General features: G+C 43.6%; 1 protein-coding gene across 1 annotated transcript; it reads right to left on the bottom strand.

Moving 5' to 3' along the window:
- Positions 1-1,276: 1,276 nt before the first annotated feature.
- Positions 1,277-20,459, bottom strand: ZDHHC1 (zDHHC palmitoyltransferase 1; the record flags this gene model as incomplete). Its single annotated transcript, XM_082320845.1, has 10 exons — positions 1,277-1,812; positions 2,129-2,237; positions 3,235-3,328; positions 3,931-4,016; positions 11,904-12,016; positions 15,473-15,631; positions 15,974-16,098; positions 16,937-17,038; positions 17,643-17,818; positions 20,241-20,459. 10 exons carry the CDS (start codon positions 20,457-20,459, stop codon positions 1,277-1,279), a joined length of 1,719 nt encoding a protein of 572 aa, XP_082176971.1.
- Between the last annotated feature and the right edge of the window lie 1,100 nt (positions 20,460-21,559).

The raw sequence follows: 21,559 nt of genomic DNA, 5'->3' as shown, positions 1-21,559 counted from the left end.
TGCAACTGGCCAAGCCAGCTGCTCAGGGCGCCGGCTGTGCCGGGGAGGCAGGGGCTGTGCAGGTGCCGCAGCTGTCAAATGACAAATCGTGTCAGGCACATCCATGCCAGTGGCAAGGCCCATCGGGATGTGCGTGTAGCTGCTATCCTGGGCTCTGAGGCTAGCTGGCTGCTGGGCAGATCTGGGCTTGCTGGCAGGCCTGGGCTCAGTAGTCAGCCAGGAATTTGAAACGGGACATGCTGCCTGGGGAAGCCAAGAGGGCAGGGAAAGCCGAGGCACTGTAGCTCGGCAGCCCAGACAGCTCTCTACTTCTCACCACCAGCACAGGGTGCTGTGACTTGAGGCACTGGCTACGTGCCCCAGTGTCTGGTGCAGGATTCTTCTGCGATACAGAGAATCCAGGCTTGGCTGTGAACTAATGTGGATGTCGCAGCCCAGGAAATGGAAAGGTTTCAGAACCTGCTGTTTCCTGGAGCTTCTGATGAGAAAGCTGCACTGTGGGGCACCCCAGGCTGCTGGGAAGGTGGAGCAGGTCAAACTATGCTGCCTTACAGAATACATGCTGCTGAACTTGGCTTGAGCGTGCACAGTGGAAAGTGGTATAGGGACAGGGCAATCCTGAGGTTACTCCCTGACCTTGCGCATGATTCAAAGACTGACAGGGTGTAGGCAGATGGGAAATTTAGTTTTCAGGGTGCAGGGAACAGTAGAGATGCAGCCTTATTCTTCTCCACGCACTCTCGCAGAAAGTTACTGCAGTACTAATGTACGGAGGGCCAGGAGGGTACAGCCCCTTCCTATGGAAAGCACTCTAGTTCTCTCTAGCAACATGCCTACCTCAGGTTTGCCACCTTATTGCCTCTTTCCTTTGGTCGCGCACGAGAAATGTCTCACTGCAGTCTGATGGCAAGCACACAGAGCAGGGGTGAGTCCCTCAGCACCCCACAGAGTACTAACACTGCAGTCCTTAACCGGTGGCAGCGCTGGACACATCCCTATCAGGGGAAACTGTTCCCCATTGACACAGAGAGTGGAACTGGGCTCGGGGGCACTCCTGGCTTAGGAAGAGGCAGCAGCCAGAAACAATGATGCAGCATGGTTTTTACTGCCTCTTAGCTAGTTGTGCTGGAAGATGGACAGCATCAGGTAAAGGGATGCTGCTACCCCCACGGAAAAAGATGAGTCACTGGAGTCAAGATCTTTGAACAGCAACATACAAATAAAAAGAGAACCTCTTGCCTTGTCCCCAGAGGCTATGGCTTTGGAAAGCTGATCACTAGGCCGCTGTGGTGTTTGTCCTTCTGTCCTTAAAGCATGGATCATGTCTGCCCACATGCTGCTTGCTGGTGCATTTTCTGTGGTGTGGCTCGATTGTGCTCTCACTGGGCTGGGGCTGAGAGACATGAGGTTCTCCACTGCTCTTACTTACAAACACAGCAGGAATCTTAGAAAAAAGTTCCAGGTCTTGTTCCATGTGTCTGTCTTGCTGGCAGCTTTTCCTTTTTACCTTGTGCCCAGAATACAGATTCTTCCTCCTGTCACCTCTGGGATTGTCTGTGGACAAGGGATAGTCTTGAGAGCTGCTTGAGCTATTCTTAGGAGGCCTATGAAGGGCCGTGCTCCCAAGGCGAGTCTGAGCCACAGGAATCTCATCCATGGACTCGGCAGACTCTGAGTGATAGTCAGCTGGGGGTCCCGCTGCCTGGATGAGGCCGATGCTGCTGGGGGGCACAGCAGCTCTCAGAGGAAAAGCTGGCACTAAGAGGCGAAGGTCGTGGGAAGATGAGGTGGCAGCAGCTGCGGCTGGGAACTCTGCAGATGGAAAGAAAGGGAGAAGAAAGCTTAAGAAGAGAGAGAGAGATCCCTCAGCCCCACAAAGATGTCAACAAGGAACGCTGACGTGACTGATCCACTAGTGCTACATATTTACGCAAAATTAGATACGAAAACGTACAGAATTCTACACTCAGCAGTGTACCCAAGTCTGATCATTTTAGAGTATCTCCAAGCACTTCGAAGCACCGGCAAGTTAACTTTCTGCCAGTGCTGGGTTTTCACGACACACTTCATTTCTGTGCGCCAGCAACCAGAAATCCAGAAGCAGAGAAGCTGACTGGTGCACTCTCACCTGACTGGGGATCTGGGAAGGAGGGCCAAGGTCTAGTGTGTGTTTTAGATCTGCTGTCCATTGCTGAGGAAGAAGCTTTATGTGTCTTCTTTCTTCTTTTTTTCTGTCGCTTTGAAAGCAAGAGGTCCAAGAGAAGGGAAGTCACTTCATCAGCCCAAAGTAATGAGACACTAATTTTTTTTTATTTCTACCTCTTTTTAATTCCTCCTATTTTTAATAATGAGCTAGGTATGACAAAAGACCAAGAATATTTTACAGTTTGAGACTGAGTTCCTACAAAGCAATGATAGAGAACAGGTATTTAATGAACACACACATTATCTGCATACAGCGATTCTCTGTGTGTAGGTTCCTTTAAGCTGTTGTCTCATACAGCTGGAGGATGTATCAGAGACTGGTGGACAAATGCATTTCTAGAGTCAACCTAGAAGAGGGGACCAAAAGTCACATAGCACAGGACATCCCAAGAGAGAGACAGCTCTTGTCTAAAATACAAATATAGTTGAAAAGGATTTTTTCTAATCATCTACATGACAAGACTTTGATTAATAAGCCTGGAGGAAAAGGGGAGAGCACCATCACCTGGCATTTGAGCAAGGGGGGAGCACATCTGGACATAGGTACATGAATGTCAAGAGCGCAGCAAACTTGACTTTGGACAGCTGTTTCATACGCTCAAGCTTCATATCCACACACACCATCTTTCCCTGGGCAGATGCTTTAACTTCCATATTTGAACGTATAAACTGTTGGATTTTGTACAGAAACATGCACAGCTTGTTATATCAACGAAGTAGTAAAGATACAGTCACTGAACTGCACTGGAGCAGCAAGACATTGTATTACAGCTGTATTACAGCTGAGCTGCGAGCTTATGAGGGAACTGCAGAATATATCTGATTACATGTGCGAGCTGAGACAGGAGAGTATCACTTGGATGTAGTGACTGCAGGGCACAGCCACACCTGCACATACATGCTGAGGACAGGGAGAGCACGTGTACGAAAGGAGGTAACCACAGTCTGCACTCAAGTGAGCACGCACCCATGCAACTTGGTGAATCGTCAGCTGCAGAGGTTATGGTATGTAACAAGTCTCCTGCTTACCTGAGAAGGGACCGCAAAGTGAAGAGACGGGAGGTCAGGAGAGGAGCTCTGCTCAGGGTCAGCTTCATCATTGTGGACGTAGAACTTTGAAAAGCTAAAACACATGGCAGATATACAAGATGCTTCCCTTAGACATGACTTAACTCTGATGCCCACTTTGCTTGCACATACACATCAGCCTGACCGAGGCGTCCCCTGCCTTGCACAGCATCTGCAGCAAGACTGCAGGGTAACTTTTCCTGCACAACTGTGTAAAGGTTTCTTCTCCCTTCCCCAGGGACATGAGTTAATAGGCAAGGATTAATTAAGAGACAAGGATGCTGTTTTCCCATGAGTGCTTCCCTGTGCTATAAACTTTGCTGTTATGATTCATCTCTTGCCAACCTGAAATCACATAACTATAGTGAGCTCAATATAGGAATTACAGGACAAATCAGGCAGCTTTGAAGTAATTTTAATATAAACCAGCCTAAACAGAGTATTCTAGGAAAGATATTTTCCTAGGGGAGGGGAGGCAAGTACTCCTGTAGGTATTTACCCTCCTGAAACTCAGAGATTTCACCATGCCTTGGTCAAAACGTTGGTGCTCCCTATCCTCCTAAGTATTTTTGTCTTAGGGTCCACCAGTAACTTCAGTGACAATCTCCCGTTCACCATACCTGCTGCTGGGAGACTCCTATCTACAACTTCACTCACCCTTTTCCTGAAGTTACTGTTGAGAATTCCTCTACTTGAATATCAGGGTCTGTATAGCCAGGGTTACCTGAAAAAAAGTCTGCTTCCTAAAAAAAAAAAAAAAAAAAAAAAAAAAAAAAATTAACATTTTCAGACCAATATGGACACAGAGTGGAGAAGAGGGGTTTTTCACTACAGAGATGTCTTCTTCCTCCTTCCTCAGCCACATGCCAGACATTTTCTGTCCTTACAGCTAGCACAGCTGAAACTGAGCAGGAGTCTGCTGCTTAAGAAGATGGAAAGCGAAGATTGAGACAATTAGAAGTCCCTGATTCATTCATTTAGTCCAGCCAGTATTTCATGTGGCTCAAAAACAAATCACAATTACAGAGACCAGCTTAATCATTTCTTGGGACCACATTCAAAATATCACTTAAAGCCTCCATTAGTTATACAGTTCAATCATAAGAGCCAAGCAGTGAATGCAAAAAACTTCTTTTAAATTCAAAATGGAGGTAAGGAAAATGCAAGTATGCAACATACAGCAAAAACATTAAATACTTTCTATTTCTTGTTTGAATCTTGTATGGCTAATAACTACTGTTTTTTAAAAAAGAATGTGATATATTGCTCATTTGCCTCAGGTATAGATGAATTCAAAGTAATGCCATCCTGAACTTTGAAACTGCATACTTTCATAAACATATAAGAAAACTCAACGAATAAGCCTCCTAAATCCAAGTGTCTGCATTACAGAAAAGGGCTCCCAGTTCTGCCTCACAAGGGTACAGTTAAGATGGTCAGAGTACCAAGTGGTGCGGGGTATGAAGCTCCATTATCAAAAAGGATAAACCGTGCTCAGGAGAACCTTGACAGTACTTTTCAGCTGCTCTTAAACTTGAATAATTAGCAAGACAACTTCCTCTTAAACATTTTAGTGCACAATGACTATAAAGACACACATGCATTTTAAGGCAACTTTTAGGTAAAGACGGAGGGATTTTAAATGCGATAAGCATTAGCTTCCAAAAAAGCTTAAACAAGCTCATGAAGACCTATTTGTCTGAACGTCCTGATCAGCAATCTTGAGAAAATGAAGTCAAAGTTGGATGTCCCACAAATGGGTTCCTGAGAGACCCAGAGCCTCTGCACTTCAACAAATTCATAAACAATCGACAAAAGAGCAGAACAGTGAGATGAAGTCTGGTGATGATACTCCCTTATGTAAGGCAATAAAAATTAAAGCCAACCACAAGAGTTGCAGAAGATCCTTCCAATATTGAATTACGGGGTGATAAAATGGCACATGAAAATCAAGACTGCTAGATGTAAAGATGTAAAGTGATGCACATGGGAAAAGTAGTGTAAACTTAACATCCAAAGCAATGGTCTCTGAATTAGAAGTGAATTCATGAAGCTGCACATTCAGTGGCAGCCAAGAAATCATTTCAGATGACAGGACTGAAAAGGAAAGGCATTAAAAAAAAAAAAAGGGGAAAATAGTTTCATGTTACTGAATAAATTCATCGGCAGCCTGGATACTGGATTCTCTATAGTGTTGCAGCATCTTCCCCCACAGAAGACCTGGAAGAAGGTATAGAGAAGAGTGACAGGACCAATGAAAGGTATGGAGCAGTTTCTGTACAAGAAACAGCTAATGGGCCAGGGCTCTTCATTCAGCAGAGGAAATACTCAGGTCAGACATGAATGGAGAAAGCAAATGGGGAATAATTGTTTACCGTCTCTCTAACACAACATTTAGGGAGCATCAAATGAAAAAAATCAGGTAGCAGTTTCAAAAGAAACAGAAGAAAGGCCGCATTTTTGACACAACATGGAAATACGCTGTAGCACTCACAGCCATAGGCTGCTGCAGGTGCTAAATGTTACATGGATTCAAGAAGAAATGAGAAAAGTTTGTGTGAGAAACCAGCAAATACAAAGCCATTTGAAGCTCTGTGCTCCAAAAGCCCCTAACACATATTGCCAAGTGCTGGGAGAGGGTACTGGGGACTACAGCTCCTGCACTCTTTCTCAGCATCCACGATCGGCCTGTGTCAGAGCCAGCACACTGGTCTGATCAACTTTGGCCAGCCTTCTTTACACACCAGAAGAGATACTTCCAAAATTACTTGTTGCTTTTGAACATCTTGGCATCAATGTCTGGAGTCTCCGTACTCAGTACTGTGATTGTTAGATAAGAGAGTTGCCAAACTGGAAAGACTTCAGGCCTGTTGCCTTTTGCCAGGGGGGTCAGCAAAACCGCTACCCTGGACTTTAGAAAGGCAGACTTTGGCCTGTTTAGGAGTCTGGTTGACAGAGTCCCTTGGGCAGCAGTCCTGAAGGGCAAAGGAGTCCAGGAAGGCTGGATGTTATTCAAGAAGGAAATCTTAAAGGCGCAGGAGCAGGCTGTCCGCACGTGCCGAAAGACGAGCCAGCAGGGAAGAAGACCAGCCTGGCTGAACAGAGAGCTTAGGCTGGAACTCAGGAAAAAAAGGAGAGTTTATCATCTTTGGAAGAAGGGGCAGGCAACTCAGGAAGACTACAAGGATATTGTTAGGTTATGCAGGGAGAAAATTAGAAAAGCAAAGGCTCAGCTAGAACTTAAACTGGCTGCTGCAGTGAAGGATAACAAAAAATATTTTTACAAATATATCAGCGACAAAAGGAGGGCCAAGGAGAATCTCCATCCTTTGCTGGATGCAGAGGGTAACATTGCCACAAAGGACGAGGAGAAGGCTGAGGTACTTAATGCCTTCTTTGCCTCAGTCTTTAATAGTCAAGCTAGTCATCCTCGGGTTTTTCAGGCCCCTGAGCTGGGAGATGGAGATAGGATGCAGAATAAAGCCCCAATAATCGAAGAGGTAACAGTCAGCAACCTGTTCCTCCACCTGGATACCCACAAGTCTATGGGGCCAGATAGGATCCACCCGAGGATACTGAGGGAGCTGGCAGAGGAGCTCGCCAAGCCATTTTCCATCATTTACCAGCAGTCCTGGTCAACCGGGGAGGTCCCAGCTGACTGGAAGTTAGCTAATGTGACACCCATCTACAAGAAGGGTCGGAAGGAGGATCCAGGGAACTACAGGCCTGTCAGCCTGACCTCAGTGCCGGGGAAGGTCATGAAGCAGATCATCTTGAGTGCCATTACGCGGCACGTGTGGGACAACCACACGTTGTCCCAGGCCCAGCCAGCATGGGTTCACGAAGGGAAGATACTGCTTGACCAACCCGATCTCCTACGACAAGGTGACCTGCTTAGTGGATGAGGGAAAGGCTGTGGATGTTGTCTACTTGGACTTTAGTAAGGCCTTTGACACTGTCTCCCACAGCATTCTCCTGAAGAAACTGACTGCTCACAGCTTGGATAAGTGCACTCTCTGCTGGGTAAAAAACTGGCTAAATGGCCAAGCCCAGAGAGTGGTGGTGAATGGAGTCAAATCCAGTTGGTGACTGGTCACGAGTGGTGTTCCCCAGGGCTCAGTGTTGGGGCCGGTCCTGTTCAATATCTTTATCGATGGTCTGGATGAGGGGATTGAGTGCACCCTCAGTAAGTTTGCAGATGACACCAAGTTGGGTGGGAGTGTTGATCTGCTGGAGGGTAGGAAGGCCCTACAGAGGGATCTGGACAGGCTGGATCGATGGGCTGGGGCCAACTGTATGAGGTTCAACAAGGCTCAGTGCTGGGTCCTGCACCTGGGTCACAACAACCCCATGCAATGCTACAGGCCTGGGGAGCAGTGGCTGGAGAGCTGCCTGGCGGAAAAGGACCTGGGGATGTTGGTTGACAGCCGCCTGAACATGAGCCAGCAGTGTGCTCAGGTGGCCAAGAGGGCCAATGGCATCCTGGCTTGTATCAGGAATAGTGTGGCCAGCAGGACGAGGGAGGTGATAGTGCCCCTGTACTCGGCACTGGTGAGGCCACACCTCGAGTACTGTGCTCAGTTTTGGGCTCCTCACAACAATAAGGATGTTGAGATGCTGGAGTGCATCCAAAGAAGGGCAATGAAGCTGGTGAAGGGTCTAGAGCACAAGTCTTATGAGGAGCGGCTGAGGGAACTGGGGTTGTTTAGTCTGGAGAAGAGGAGGCTGAGGAGAGACCTTATCGCTCTCTACATCTACCTGAAAGGAGGTTGTAGTGAGGTGGGGGTCGGTCTCTTCTCCCAAGTAACAAGTGATAGGACAAGAGGAAACGTCCTCAAGCTGAGCCAGGGGAAGTTTAGGCTGGATATTAGGAAAAACTTCTTCACTGAAAGAGTAGTCAGGCATTGGAACAGGCTCCCCAGGGAAGTGGTTGAGTCCCCATCCCTGGAGGTATTTAAAAGATGGGTAGACGTGGTGCTTAGGGACATGGTTTAGTGGTGGACTTGGCAGTGTTAGTCTAACAGTTGGACTTGATGATCTTAAGGGTCTTTTCCAACCTTAACGATTCTATGATTCTATGAATTTGAAGGGAACTGCTTTAGCAATCCTAAACATTAGATCTTTCTGATTTGAGAATTATGCTATTTGGGGCTATTATAGGCAGGGTTTATCCAAATGCAGGATTAATAATCTGCAGAAATTGACCACATGTATTTCAAATAGAACTTGTAACTCAAGTCAGAACATTGCTCATCATCAACTGAACATCACGTGTACATAAATATTTCCTCAGATCTCCTTGGGGACCAAATTCTTAACATCTACAGTCAAGCCTCATGCACCTGAGTCACAAATGAAGGGGACCAGACACAATCTCCTGTCACTGTAAGTGTGCAGGCGGGGAGATGCAGGTCTTTTCAGAGGAAAGCACACCGTGGCTGAAATGAGCTGCAGCAGGAGATGTCCTCGTAAGACTGTGCAGAGTAACTGAAAACCATCAGGACTCAATGTCCACAGCATACAAACAGAACTGCAGGACTGGCATTTCAAAGGAGATTAATAAAGGATACATTCTGAGAATATTATGACAACTCTTTCCAAGCAGGGAATGAAAGAGCTTTTTAAATTCATTTTGTTCATTTCAGCCTTCTATAAATTATGTATAACCAAAGCAGCTACATAAAAGAAAGTAAACCATTAGAGCTGACTAGCAGAAACAAATGGAAGGAGACTTCATCAGTAGAAAATACAATGTTCTCTCAGTGTGACAAAAACTACAAACATAGCGCAGAGTCTCAGCCTCCCTCCGCTCCCACAGCCTTTAGCAGGACAGCCAGCATCCTTCAACTGCAACAGCAAGATGAAGCCACCCTTTACAATTGGGTTGTTAGGATTCAGCTCTTCCCCTTGCTGAAAACAGACTGACTGCTCAATCGACAAACCACCCAAGTTCATTGCCACCTTGCAAATCCTGGTCATGCTCAGACCTCCTCTAGAGGCTGAATACCAGCTGTATTCACCCCAAGTTTCATGGTTACAACTTTGGGATTAATTCAGCTCCCTTGCTTGCTGCAGCTGCTCTTACCATCCACTTCAGTGACAGCCAGTGGCCTGAAATGTTGTCTGGCTGGAGGGGAGGCAGAACTGAACAGGAAAAAATGGTTCTTGTCCCAGGGAAAGTGGGTCTGTTGCAAGAGTCGAGGCTGAGAGTGAAGGCTAGGTTCATCTTAACCAGACATTGGAAGAGAGAAGCAATATCGAAAATGTGAGGGAAGCTGAGTAAAATCCATGTTTATTATTTAAAATCAAACCTCACCAACCTGAATCAGTGTCCAAAGCAAGTTCAAAGTTTTAGGAATGTGAAAAAAATCACATCCCAGCTGGTCTCACTATGAAAGCCAGCTCCCTGGTATGAATGCAATTATGCATTAAAGCATTGTTTTTTGTTTTAGTTCACATTTCTTTGGACTGCTATGCAACTGCCTACAGAAAAAACTGTTACTTGCACAGGCTACTTTGGGTATAGTAATAGAGGCGAAGGCTGTATATATCCAACTTTTGCATTTTTTCTGACATCTGAACCACTCAAGTGTGCAAAATTAGGGCTTTTACTTTGTGCATGTTCTGAGAAGGATTCCACAAGCACATAAGAATCCTTTAACCTGAACAAGAATCCTTTAATCTGAACATAGCTGAAGACTTAACCACAGACAAACATGGAAAACTGAAGCCAAAACCAACACCCAAGCTTGAATAAGGCTCAAAACCAAGGATTAAATGGGGAATGCATGTTTCTTCTTACTCCCTAAAATGAATGAACAGTTAAGACAAAAGTGGGAAGAGGATGATTTCCATTTTAGGCTTACAGCATCTTGGATCAATTACAAAGGATTTCTGTGTTCAAGCTAAAGAAGGCTGTAGTCAACACAGCTTACAAAAGGCAAGTCACTTGGTGTACTCCTACTCCAATCTATTTGTTTGTGTTTATCTCTGGTTGCTATGTAAGAAACAAGGAAAATCTGGCGGGTTAACATTTTTCTTAACAATGTTACTGGGCATCATCCAGTCTTTCTTGTTTCCCAAGGTACTAACTGCAGTCCTGAAACACAGCACTCCTTTTCACCCTGCTTCTTCCAGGCTTGCTGCTTCAAATTAATCATATTCACACATATCTAGATAAGCACCAGCGCAGAAGGAGAACATCATTGAATGGCTACATCCCAAATGTGCACACACACAGAGTCCACCCCCGTTCAAATGTATTTTCAGTATCAATCAAAATTCAGTAACTAGGAAATTATTAGAGCTAATGCTTTATTATTGTTTTAATTTTCACAGTAAGCAAAGCTCTATGAGACAAAGCACCAAATATTTTTGTTGTTATGGAAACCTCTGTTTAAACTGAAAGTTCAACTTTTCCAAGGCAGCAAAAAAATACATACAAAAAGCTGAGGTCTCCATATTATACGAAAGGGAATTAGCTCACTTTCCCCTTTGCTTTGACAGGGAAAAACCATGAATGAGTACAGAGAGATCCCAGTATCTCTACACAGAATACTTGGATGAAGCTTGGATTTAATTAATTTCTTATGAAATATAAAACTGGTTGTATAGTAGGTAACTTACTTGCATAAAGCCAGATAGAGCTATATGGGCTCACAGAATCACAGAATAATTTAGACTAGGAAGAATTTCTAGAAGTTTCTAGTCCAACCCCCCATCAAAGCCGGGGCAAAATTTGTCCAGTCAAATTTTGAGTAACTCCAGGGACAGAGGTGCCTTGCAGCAAAATAAATTACACTGAACCTCTCAATTCATAGCGGAATATATATGCCACTGCAGAGTGTAATAGCATTAAATAGCTTGTAGAACTCTTTCTACAGAGATACAGATCAACATCACAGTAATCACAAGGACCCTTATTACTATGTAGACTCAATTCAAAGAAAAGCAGATATCTGGGTCATTTCTGAACACGATTGGTGTCTTTTTCAAGATGGTTAAACTATTTGGTATTTTTAGCTGCTCAATGATTAGCCCCAGTTTCTCCAGCCTTCAAGCCTGTCTCACTTTCAGTCATGACCTGAGGTACCACTCACATAAGCCAGCAAGATGTGCACTGCCACCCAAACAGATGGTCCTGTCCTTTCCAGTGACAGGACCCTTCCCACTCTTCAGTCATCCTCATTCGTGCTGACACAGGTATTTATGTGACTGCTTGGTGAACCAAATAGGAGGGAGCTGGGCCAGCTAAACATGAGCTCAATTATTTTTTTAATAAAGTTTATTCTTACCCAGATGAGATCCCCCACCCTGTTCGCTGCATGACTGTAAGAAACAGCTGCGCTGGCAGAAGAGAATAGATGGTGCAGGGCCCAAAACAAGTGGTGAAGGAAAAGAGTGGGTGGGATTGATTCCTTTGAAAGCAGTACTTGCTTATGCCTAAAGTGTTCATCAGATTACAGGCCTTACACTCTCTCACATCCTACTCAACTCTGTACCAAAGTACCTCTGAAGTCTTATCTTTAGCAACCGCCTCTAAAATTTGGAGCTCACAAAAGTGAAGCAAACTTTACGCTGCGGACAAGCGAGGCTGTTTTTGAGAAATGGACTGAAAATACAACGAGTACCTGACTGGGTCTCACTTGGGGGGGACAAGACTCCAGTTGCTTGTCTCCCTCTTTCGCCTCTTGCTGGGGACGCTGCTGCAGGATGTACTCGTACGTAGTCAATTTGTTCCACACTGGGAAGAAAGAAAGAGACCTGTCATTGCAGGAAAGGCCACTCCCTGATGACACTTATACAAACAGTCTGAATAACTATACAATCAAATAGTAACTATAAACATGAAAAGACTGATACTCTGAGCCAAAAGCACCTTTGCACTGTATATCTTGCTATATCCGTTACTGTCATTATCACACTTTCTCATAGTCCCACTATTCTTCTAAAGCTTCATATAGATGGTACAGCCTTCTCTACTGTAGTAATTTGTTCAGCTCATTTCAGAGCAAATCCATTATTCATACCCAATAAGGGTAAGATCTGTAGCATACAGAAAGCTCAGTGAGTAGTCAGAAGGTATGTGATGCTAAATGGAGAAAAGAAATTCAGCAGGTTAGTGTGTCCCGTAGAGGAGATTGAGACACTTAACGTCCAAACCAGTCAGCATTAAATGCCCAACCTGTCTGGTGCCAAATAGACGTGTTCAGAGTTTTTATGTGCCTGAGTTTATGTGCTCTTAAGGGCCCCCCCCAAACACATCTGCTTCTATGAATGAGCAAAAGCACATGACATTTCTGAGTAGTTTGGTTTCTTCATGTGACCCAAAACGTTATGAGGATCCAAAACTCAGACATAATGACCCTGTTACAGTAAGTATTTTTAGAGCTTAAAACCCAGAAATGGATGCTGAAGGTTTTTAGTGCACAGCCTGGTAGTCATTCTTCCTTTTTACAGAAGTATAGTAGTTAAAGCAGATGCCTAGGTTGTGGGACATCCAGACTAAAATGCTTCCTCTGCCTGAAGACCTTTGTATCAGTAATATCTTACCTCTCAAAGCCATGCCCTAAACACAGGACTACTTCTCAGGGAAGTGGGGGAGAGCAGAGGAGGAGGCGCCTCTCCTGTTAAAGCAATGACCTTATGAAGAAATAAGAATTCAAGATCCATTTGGCCAGGAAGACAGAGCATAAAAATGAATGCGAGTCTGCAGCCAAGTGATTAGTGGATGCACTTAACGGGGACAGTGCAGGGTGCTGGCAAATGCTCCTAGAATGGTACTGTATGCTTTATTTGAGAAAGAGAATATTGCTTCTTAAGCAAAGGGCTATAAACCATTTTTAATTTAGAGTTTGTTGATTTCTGAATACTTAACAGTGTAACTTTTAAAATATTTTAATAAAGCTATTTAGTTAAAAAATACTGCATTTGGCCAGATAACACTACAGCACATACTGTGCAATATATAATCATAGTCTGTAAAGAGTCCCATACCCTTTCCTATATTCCCTATTACTGTTTTCTTCTTATTCTGCTTACTATTGGCCTCTCATATTATTGAAAAAAAAATATCCTCACTCCAGACTTCTGAAGTGTCATGCTTCACTGAATGCCTCTAGAACTGTCTCTATCAAGACTGGTAATTTTGAATACATGGACCTACTATTTTGAGAATAACCTACTTCCTTCCTTTTGAGTGATAGCAGTGAGTAATTAAAATCAGGACAGTAATTCTGAAAATCTCACTGTGCTTGTAAAAAAATTAGATTCTAAAATTTTCATAGTCATACCTGACTTAAGCCAGGTGTTTTTATGTGAAGCTTAAAGGCAATAACACTCACAGGGGTGCTATTTTCTTTCTGTAATTTAATTATTTTAAAAAAAGGTTTATGAAGAAATATTCATGAACAGGAATTACGTTTTAATTGGTAAACTGTATTTCTAGTCGCAAATGAGGTTAGACAGTTCACTCCAACGCTATTTACCTTAAAGCATTCAGATGAGACTATTGATAATTACAGGTGTGAATAAGAGGAATTTAAACCAAACATACTTTGTCTATCTCCCTGAATCCCAGTTGTAAGTGTAATACATACTCATATGTAACACACAATATAGGCTTCAGTACAGCAACATCGCTTTTTTTAAGCAAAGACTTACACACCGCACTTCTGCACAGCTGGAACCAATTTCAATAGGTAGCAGATTTTGATGTAATAAAATGTTAACAAAAATTAACAATAATTACATTCTGTTTCCATGTAAGTCGTAAAGATTTAAAATTGGGCCAGAAATAAAAGTTAATTTGGCTCAAAATTTATTCTGAAAGAGGAAAAAAATCACCCCAAGATAACAGCAACAAAAAATCCCCCAAACCCAGCGTAGAATTAGTTTAACACATGCACGTTTCTGTTTGACAATAGAAAGCACGTCTTTATCCCAAGGAGGGAGCACCCTCTTGTGGAAGTTGTACACAAAGACAGGAAAAATACCGCTCGGTACTAAACCGAATAATCCTTTCTTTTTCATCCAAAAGAAATCTTCCTGGAGCGGCCCCAGCTTTGTTATGCTTTTAGTCTTTCTACAGTGCTAGATCGACCTTTGAAATCTCCAGGCATCGCCATTAACCCAGCAAAGTCAACTTTCAATTCCACCACGAAAGCAAAATCACAGCGTGACCACATTTAAGCTCAAAGAGGCTGCAAAAAGAAAACAAGAGTCAAAGACCTCAGTGACTGTAACGTTAATGCCAGCTGAGAAACACTCACCCATCAAATGCTACACTTCAGCAGTGCAACTATTTTGCTTCTGGAGCTGCACTGGTTTGTGCTGACCTAGTTTGTGTTGGCATCTGCATTGCTGTTAACTGACAACCTAAAAATCCACCCAAGGATCCTCTGTAACCACCGTCCTCATTTCTCTTCCATCACATCTCTTCTTGCCTAGTTTTGGCACCACCGACTACTGCAAGTGTAAGATCTTTTCTCATCATGACTTACATCAGGCAGTCAAATAGCATTGGCTTCATCTTAGACAATGGCTGAAAAAAGGTTTTTGATGCCCATCTGTATTTAAACAAAAGTAAATATTCCTTCTTGACAGAGCAACAAGTAGGAGATCTAATGAGGAGCCTTTCTGAAAACCTCTTCCTCTGAATTCCACAAGTCATTTTGTGTCAATACGGTACAACTCCCGTAAAGGGACCATGACCTGGATGTCAGGCCTCCTATTAGAAATTTAGACCAATATCATCCACATTTCTCTGTGGTCACGGAGAAATAGGCTCTCTCACACAACAGAAGCACTAGGGAGCACAGTGAAGAGACTCACAAAAGCCCGCATGCGGAGCCAATCTGACCTGCCATCCCTGGCACTGAGCTGGAATTAACCAGTTCATCCCACCTGGCCTCTCTACTACTCTCCCATGTGCTTTCAGTTCCAGGGCAACATAGCTTAGACACATGAATGCACAGGCCCAACGCAAGCCCTATATGGCACGTGCACTGATAAGCCTACCTGGTACTGGGGGAAAATCAGAAGTATAATTTTAAACCCAAATTTTCTACTTTTTCAATGGCAATCTTGCACAATACATGTATATTTGTGACACAGGTGAACACACAGTGAATGCAGAACAAGCACAAGAAGCTAAGCGAAAATGAAATGGGGATGCAGATGACAGGAACATAATACCTACTAAGATAGATGTGAAAGGTCAAGAGGTGGCCTAGCAGGATCACGGTCATTAGGCTCAGAAGAATAAAAATCCCAGCCGTGACCAAAATGGCAGATGCCCAAGTCTCAACAGGAGCTGCAGGAAGAAACACAAACCAGCGGTCTGTGTGGTTCTTTAGAGCTGTAAAACAAAAAGAGTTGGAGGTAAGCGGATAGTCCAGGTATTAAATATCTCTAACTAAACTTCATAGCTGGAAATATTGTTAACTCAAAGGTAGCTGCAGACCCATTATGCACTGGAGGTCTAAGAATCTTGTGTCTGCAAGGCCTTTAGGAAGAGCAGTTAGTCAGCTCTGGACGAAAAGACATTCCGTCCAGCTGAGCAGAGACATTCTTGCAGAAACATAAAATTGAAGGAGTAAGGAATGGAGTTCCTTCTCAGTGGGAGAGCCCACAGAATCCAATCCCATATCGAGATACACTGGCTGATTCACAGGATGCTCAACTGAAGCACTGCTAGTACCATCAAAGTGCCGGTCGGAGCGAAGCATCATGGGGTCAATGAAGAACTCCACAAAGACGTAGCAAGCGACGAGCAGCAGAAGCCCAAGGCCCAGGATGGCAGACAGCACGCTATTCAAAAAGAGCCTGCCAAGAAGGTGAGAAGTCTGAGTGGCTTCAATAACATCACACATACAATTCAAAATCCCAACCTCTAAGAAAGACGGAGATATAGACAGCTATCCCAAATTACTGTGACACTTTCTTACACTTATGATAGATAGTGGTTAACAGTCTTGCTTCTGATTTGTTACCCTGAGGGACTAAACTGTGACCCTTTAGAGCAACCGTGGGTACAAAACAGCCAAGTACATCTAGGACAGACAAAGAGCTCCCTGCACAAAATCTGAAAGCAGTGTAATATGGCACCCAGCAGCAACAACTCTTTGCTTTCCATGTGGTTTTAGTGCAGGAAAGTAAACTGAGAAGGAATAATCAGTGATAGCCTCCTTATTCTTTATCTTAAACCTGGCACAGACTAGAGGTGCCTACATGCTGCTGTAACTCCCGCCAAGTGGCAAGTCTCGTAGGGAAAGCATGCAATCTGCATGCAGGTTGTTTCAGAGACAGGAACAGCATAATCATGGTTCTATTCCCACTCCAGCTCTCAGAAGCATTAAGGACACCAATTAACATCCCAATTAGCTTTTCCTAATACCAAATAATAAGATTATGTTCTCTGTTCCTACTTGCAGATGTTCAGCTACAAAATTCTAAGTGTAGGAGTTTTATCCCTGGTTATTTGAATGTCATAATCATGCTTGCATTTTCCATCTAGTTTTCTCATGACTGATTTTATTCAGCTGGGTTCTGAAAGAAAAGTGGTTCTGTGTGGCTGATTACAGACTGGAGGAGAATCTTGAGAAGAGAAGGGGCGACATTATTGATGCAGTATTGTACTCCTGTCACAATGCCAGGCTCTTACCAGTAATTCCTCTCTCCCACACAGTTGTTGAGCCATTTGCAGTGGTGATCAAAGCCACACACACACTTGTTGCAAGTTCCACAGTGCTTTGACTTGGCACTCCTGCCAAAGAAAGGGTGGCATTAACGTGGCAGCACCAGCACATTACCATGACTTTCCAGTGACACAAATACAGGGGGATACAGCAGTAGACAGTAGTAGTGAGAAAACCACCTACATCAGGAATACTTCAACACCCAAACATATTGGCCATCGTTGGACCACAATCCCAAACACTGCAAAATTTGCCTTTCAATGCACTGCATGATTTCTAATTTGGAGATCATTGATTTCTTATTTGAAACCCTTTAGCAGTTCTACAAAGCCTGATCTTAATGTCTGCCCTCCAAACATTTCCTGCTACCGTATTAGCATCTAGCCAGATACAAGCACACACGCACAAGTTACACGTTGTTAGGTCAAACACCAACATCCAGATAACTCAAAACAGTACAGTCCTCTCCACTCAACATGTGAGCAATTAAATAAAACACAGAACCATGTGCACATTTGACAGCAGGCACCTACCCAACTAACTGAACAGGATGAAGTTTAATCCACGCTATAGAGCTTCATGGGCTCAATTTCAATTTCATAGTCTAATACTAATAGTGAAGTGTAATAGTGAAGAAGACAGAGTAGTAGAAGGAAAAGAGAAGATACTTACACATCTACATCACAGACATGGCAATGATGGTTTTCAATGACATGCGCATGTTGATTACGATTGAAGGTGGCCAGAGGCCCTAGATAGTTTTTTTCTCGCACATTTGCATCCGCAGGATCAATAGAGACTGCAGTAAGATGAACAACTAAATGGTAGATAAAACACACTCCTGGACACTGAAGTACACAGTTAAGGATTGTATGAGTGATTTAATGCATACATTTTTATCCTTAATATACAAAGCCCACAGAGATGAGAAATATATGGCTTAGAATTAGAAATCACTATATAACTGATTGCAGCTCATTAATCTGAGCTTTTTTAACAGAGACATTTGCGCTGTAATAAATACCCTCTGGAAAAGGATAACTAAATCTACAGGAACAACCCTCCTTATTATGTACTACTCTGCCTCACAGAAATGTCCTTCCTAGCACAGGAGTTTTTAAAAATTACCTTTACTTACCAGAATCTGAACCCACATGCAGACTGTTGACATAGGTCCATGTTTCTCAGTCCATACTGACTCCTTGGAAAGGAACAGTCAGTTAAGGCCGTGCACACGCCCCTTCACAAGACCAAACTTCCAAGAAAGAAAAAAAAAGTCACATCAAGGAACTAGTACTGATCACCTTGCTTTCCTTTTTCTTAGTCAGAATCCCAAGGAAGAGGATCACCCCTTTAAAGTAGGCTCCTGCACAATTTACAGACAGACAGTATCCAGGATTTGTCATTGTTTCTTGAAATATTACCTGTTTGGATTCTTACTTCTAAACACAGTAGCAAGTCAGAGCAAATACGCTTTAGCAGTACTTTTGATTAGACACCTGAAGTAACTGCCGATATTTGGAAAGAACATACAAATATGTAAGAATATACAAATACAAAGCAGCAGCCCTGCATGCCAGGACTACCACCGTGCTTGAGAGTTTGCTTCACAATATACTGCAACTAAATGAGCATGCGTGCAAAAATTAACCTTCCAGTTTATTTGTTATACACCCAGATGTGCACATCATTGATCATACTAAGGCCTATAGAAAATAGAGCCGCATAGTAGACGGAAAAAAAGGAGGTCTTTGAGAGGTCTAGCTGACTGGAGCTCTGATAACTGGTGTATCAGAATGGGAAGGGATTTGCCTTTGACACAAAAGAGACATTAGTGCTTTATTAACTGGTAGTAAAACTTTGGGATACATTAATCTGTTGAATTAGAGTGACTTCAGATTGAGTTATGAAGATATTTGGTAGACAAATTCATGAGGTTTGAACCACGATAATACCAAGGATTTGGGTAAGATAAGTAGACGTAAGACCACTGTGAGCTAATGATATTAATGCCTAAATCATGCAGGTATAACTAAAACAATGATAAGCAAAAGCATCCCAAACACATCAAAGGCTCCATGGACATATATAAATCAGATGTATAAATGATGTAAGTGCATATCTCATCTCTTCAGAACTTTTCCCAAGATTCTCTCTATAGTATTTCTTGGTTATCTGGTTCTGCTAAGGAAGCACTAAGTGGCACTGAGCCACTTTTAGTCAATTTTATTTTCACCAGGAAGACATTACCGGAGAGATGACAAAAGCAAACACTTGCTCACAAATTATAAACCCCTCACCAACTTATTAAGTACTAAATTCAAATCTCAGGATACCCTCTTCCAGTCTGCCACTCCCCAGACAATCTAGTCCACCAGGAGCCAGGGCCTGGCCTTGAGGAAGTTCCTTCCCTGGGCGCAGGTGACAGTACAAGGTGGCACTGGGAGCATTGGGATTGCTCCCCAGCACACCCCACCTCCAGTCCCTCTCTTTCCCCGTGGCAGGAGCAGCAAGCGTGCACAGCTCTAGGGAGGTGGGTTGAGGACAGGAGGTGGAAAACACATTGGGCTGGGCTGAGTTAGGCTTTGCTACAAAACAAGATGCCTTCACAGTATAAGCACCTCGTCTTCTGATACTGCCCACATTTAGAGGACAGGTAGACATGTATTAAGCTGCTGCTCAAGACTGTCCCATGATGGACCTCTCCTCTGAGGTTCACACTACACCACCTCGTCTTTCACTCACGTTTTCTACAGAGGACAGGGGAGGGCCCTGGGAGAAGATCAACTACCAGCTATCACAAGCAACCACACTATATAATCACAAACCTATAAAGCCGCCTTTCAAGACTCATTCAGTCAGCACAGGGAGGTGTGGCTGCCCATCGTGGCAAGGATGTTTCAGGAGGGGCTTTTTTAGCATGACTTCCCTCAAACCCTGCAGCACACCTGTAGAAGAATACTATAAAGCCAAGGAGACACACAGGCAGAAGTAGACAGCAGAAGAGCCTCGGAGGCAAAGATAGTAACCTTAACAGGGAGTGATGAAGGAGAAAAGCAGAACATTAGTGACCTACCTAAAGTTGAAGGGCAGAGAGGATCTCAAAATAACTGTTTTTTAGACAGAAGATCAAGATTATGGTGATAGTTCAGAAAAAGATTCTGGCTCAGCTGCTTTCTCCTATGCTTTCTATGCTACCTGATAACTACTTTTAAAAAATCCCACTGATAGTTTATTACAGTCCATGTTCTCCTCTTGACCAAAGGATACGATATAGCCAGCGGGCAGCCAGTGGCGGGGCAGGAGAGGGACCAGGATTCCAAAGCCAACCAGTGCAAAGAAGAAGTACAGCAACCAGGCAATAATCTGGAAAAGGTGCAGAGGCCAGCTCCAGCCATTCCTTCGAGCGCGTTGGACCTGCACCTCAGGAACAGCTTCACCAAAATTCTCTGGGGCTGTCTTATTAGGAGGTTTATTGCAGATACTCATCTACAGAAATCAAAAATGGAAAACAAAAAATATGTGATACAAAAATATTGTGACTGAGCCTCAGTCCTGGAGTTATGCTCCCAGGTGTACAGAAAGTTGGAGAGACTAAAATGACGACACATCTGAGGAGAGACTTCCCTCTGCACAGGGGATTTGTGATCGATAGTAACAAAAGGGAAAAAACAATTACACACTCTAAAAGCAAGTAAGTGCTGATGTTTGCATGAAACAACAATACCCCAAACTTTCAACTAAGAGAAACTTGCAAGTCTTGCCAGATCTAGACCTAAATTGAGCAAAAAGAGCAAAGAGGGTATTATGGTGGCAGTCCAGAGATGGAGTATGATACGCTGTGGTTTGGGATGTGTTCATGTCAGAACGCTGTTATGGATGATGGCAGAACAAATGCTTTCACCTGTCTCAGATATGCCATGTTTTCCTTCCAGCTAGTGCGGAGAAGTGTAGTGAGAGCGGGTGGCCCCACTGGAGCTCGTGGTCTGGAACTGCAATTTAGCACTACAGAGCATCCAAGAAAACAGAGACTCCTTTGTCAGCAACAAAGGAAGTGGAAAGACTAGAAACTAAAAAAGTGAACTGATAATTTAATGAAAAAAAGGGGAAAAGAAGCAGGAGTCACTCCACAACACAAATATAAAGCAGACTGTTGCTAGAGGAACAGAACAGAAAGTTACATATGCAGGACATCCATGCAGGAAGCAGCTTGATTATTCAGCTGTCCTACAATGTCTGGACTCCTGGCAGGAGAAAGCAAGATTTAACTGCAAAGATGAGTTAGGAACCATAACCTGGGAAGTTCCTGATGTTTATGATTCCTGTTTGCAAAACAGCTATGAGCTCAGAAGCGATTTCTCCTTTTTTCAATTTGTGTTGGATTATTAGTTGTTGCTTTTCGCTTGCCACAGAGCCAGGATGAGCTTTTAACAACAGAGAGTTGGGCTGCTCTGCTTCACAGAAAACTGAGGTGCAACAGATACTACGGAGTACAGTACAGGGCAGCATTGCAAAACCAGCACTAAGAAGCTCTGCTGGACCTGAGCTGACATGAGGTACCTCTACACCATGCTCACTGTTCCTTAGTA

Source organism: Platalea leucorodia (genome assembly GCF_965183815.1).
Source record: "Platalea leucorodia genome assembly, chromosome: 8".
Taxonomy (NCBI): domain Eukaryota; kingdom Metazoa; phylum Chordata; class Aves; order Pelecaniformes; family Threskiornithidae; genus Platalea; species Platalea leucorodia.
This window is presented reverse-complemented; position numbering and strand designations above follow the sequence as displayed.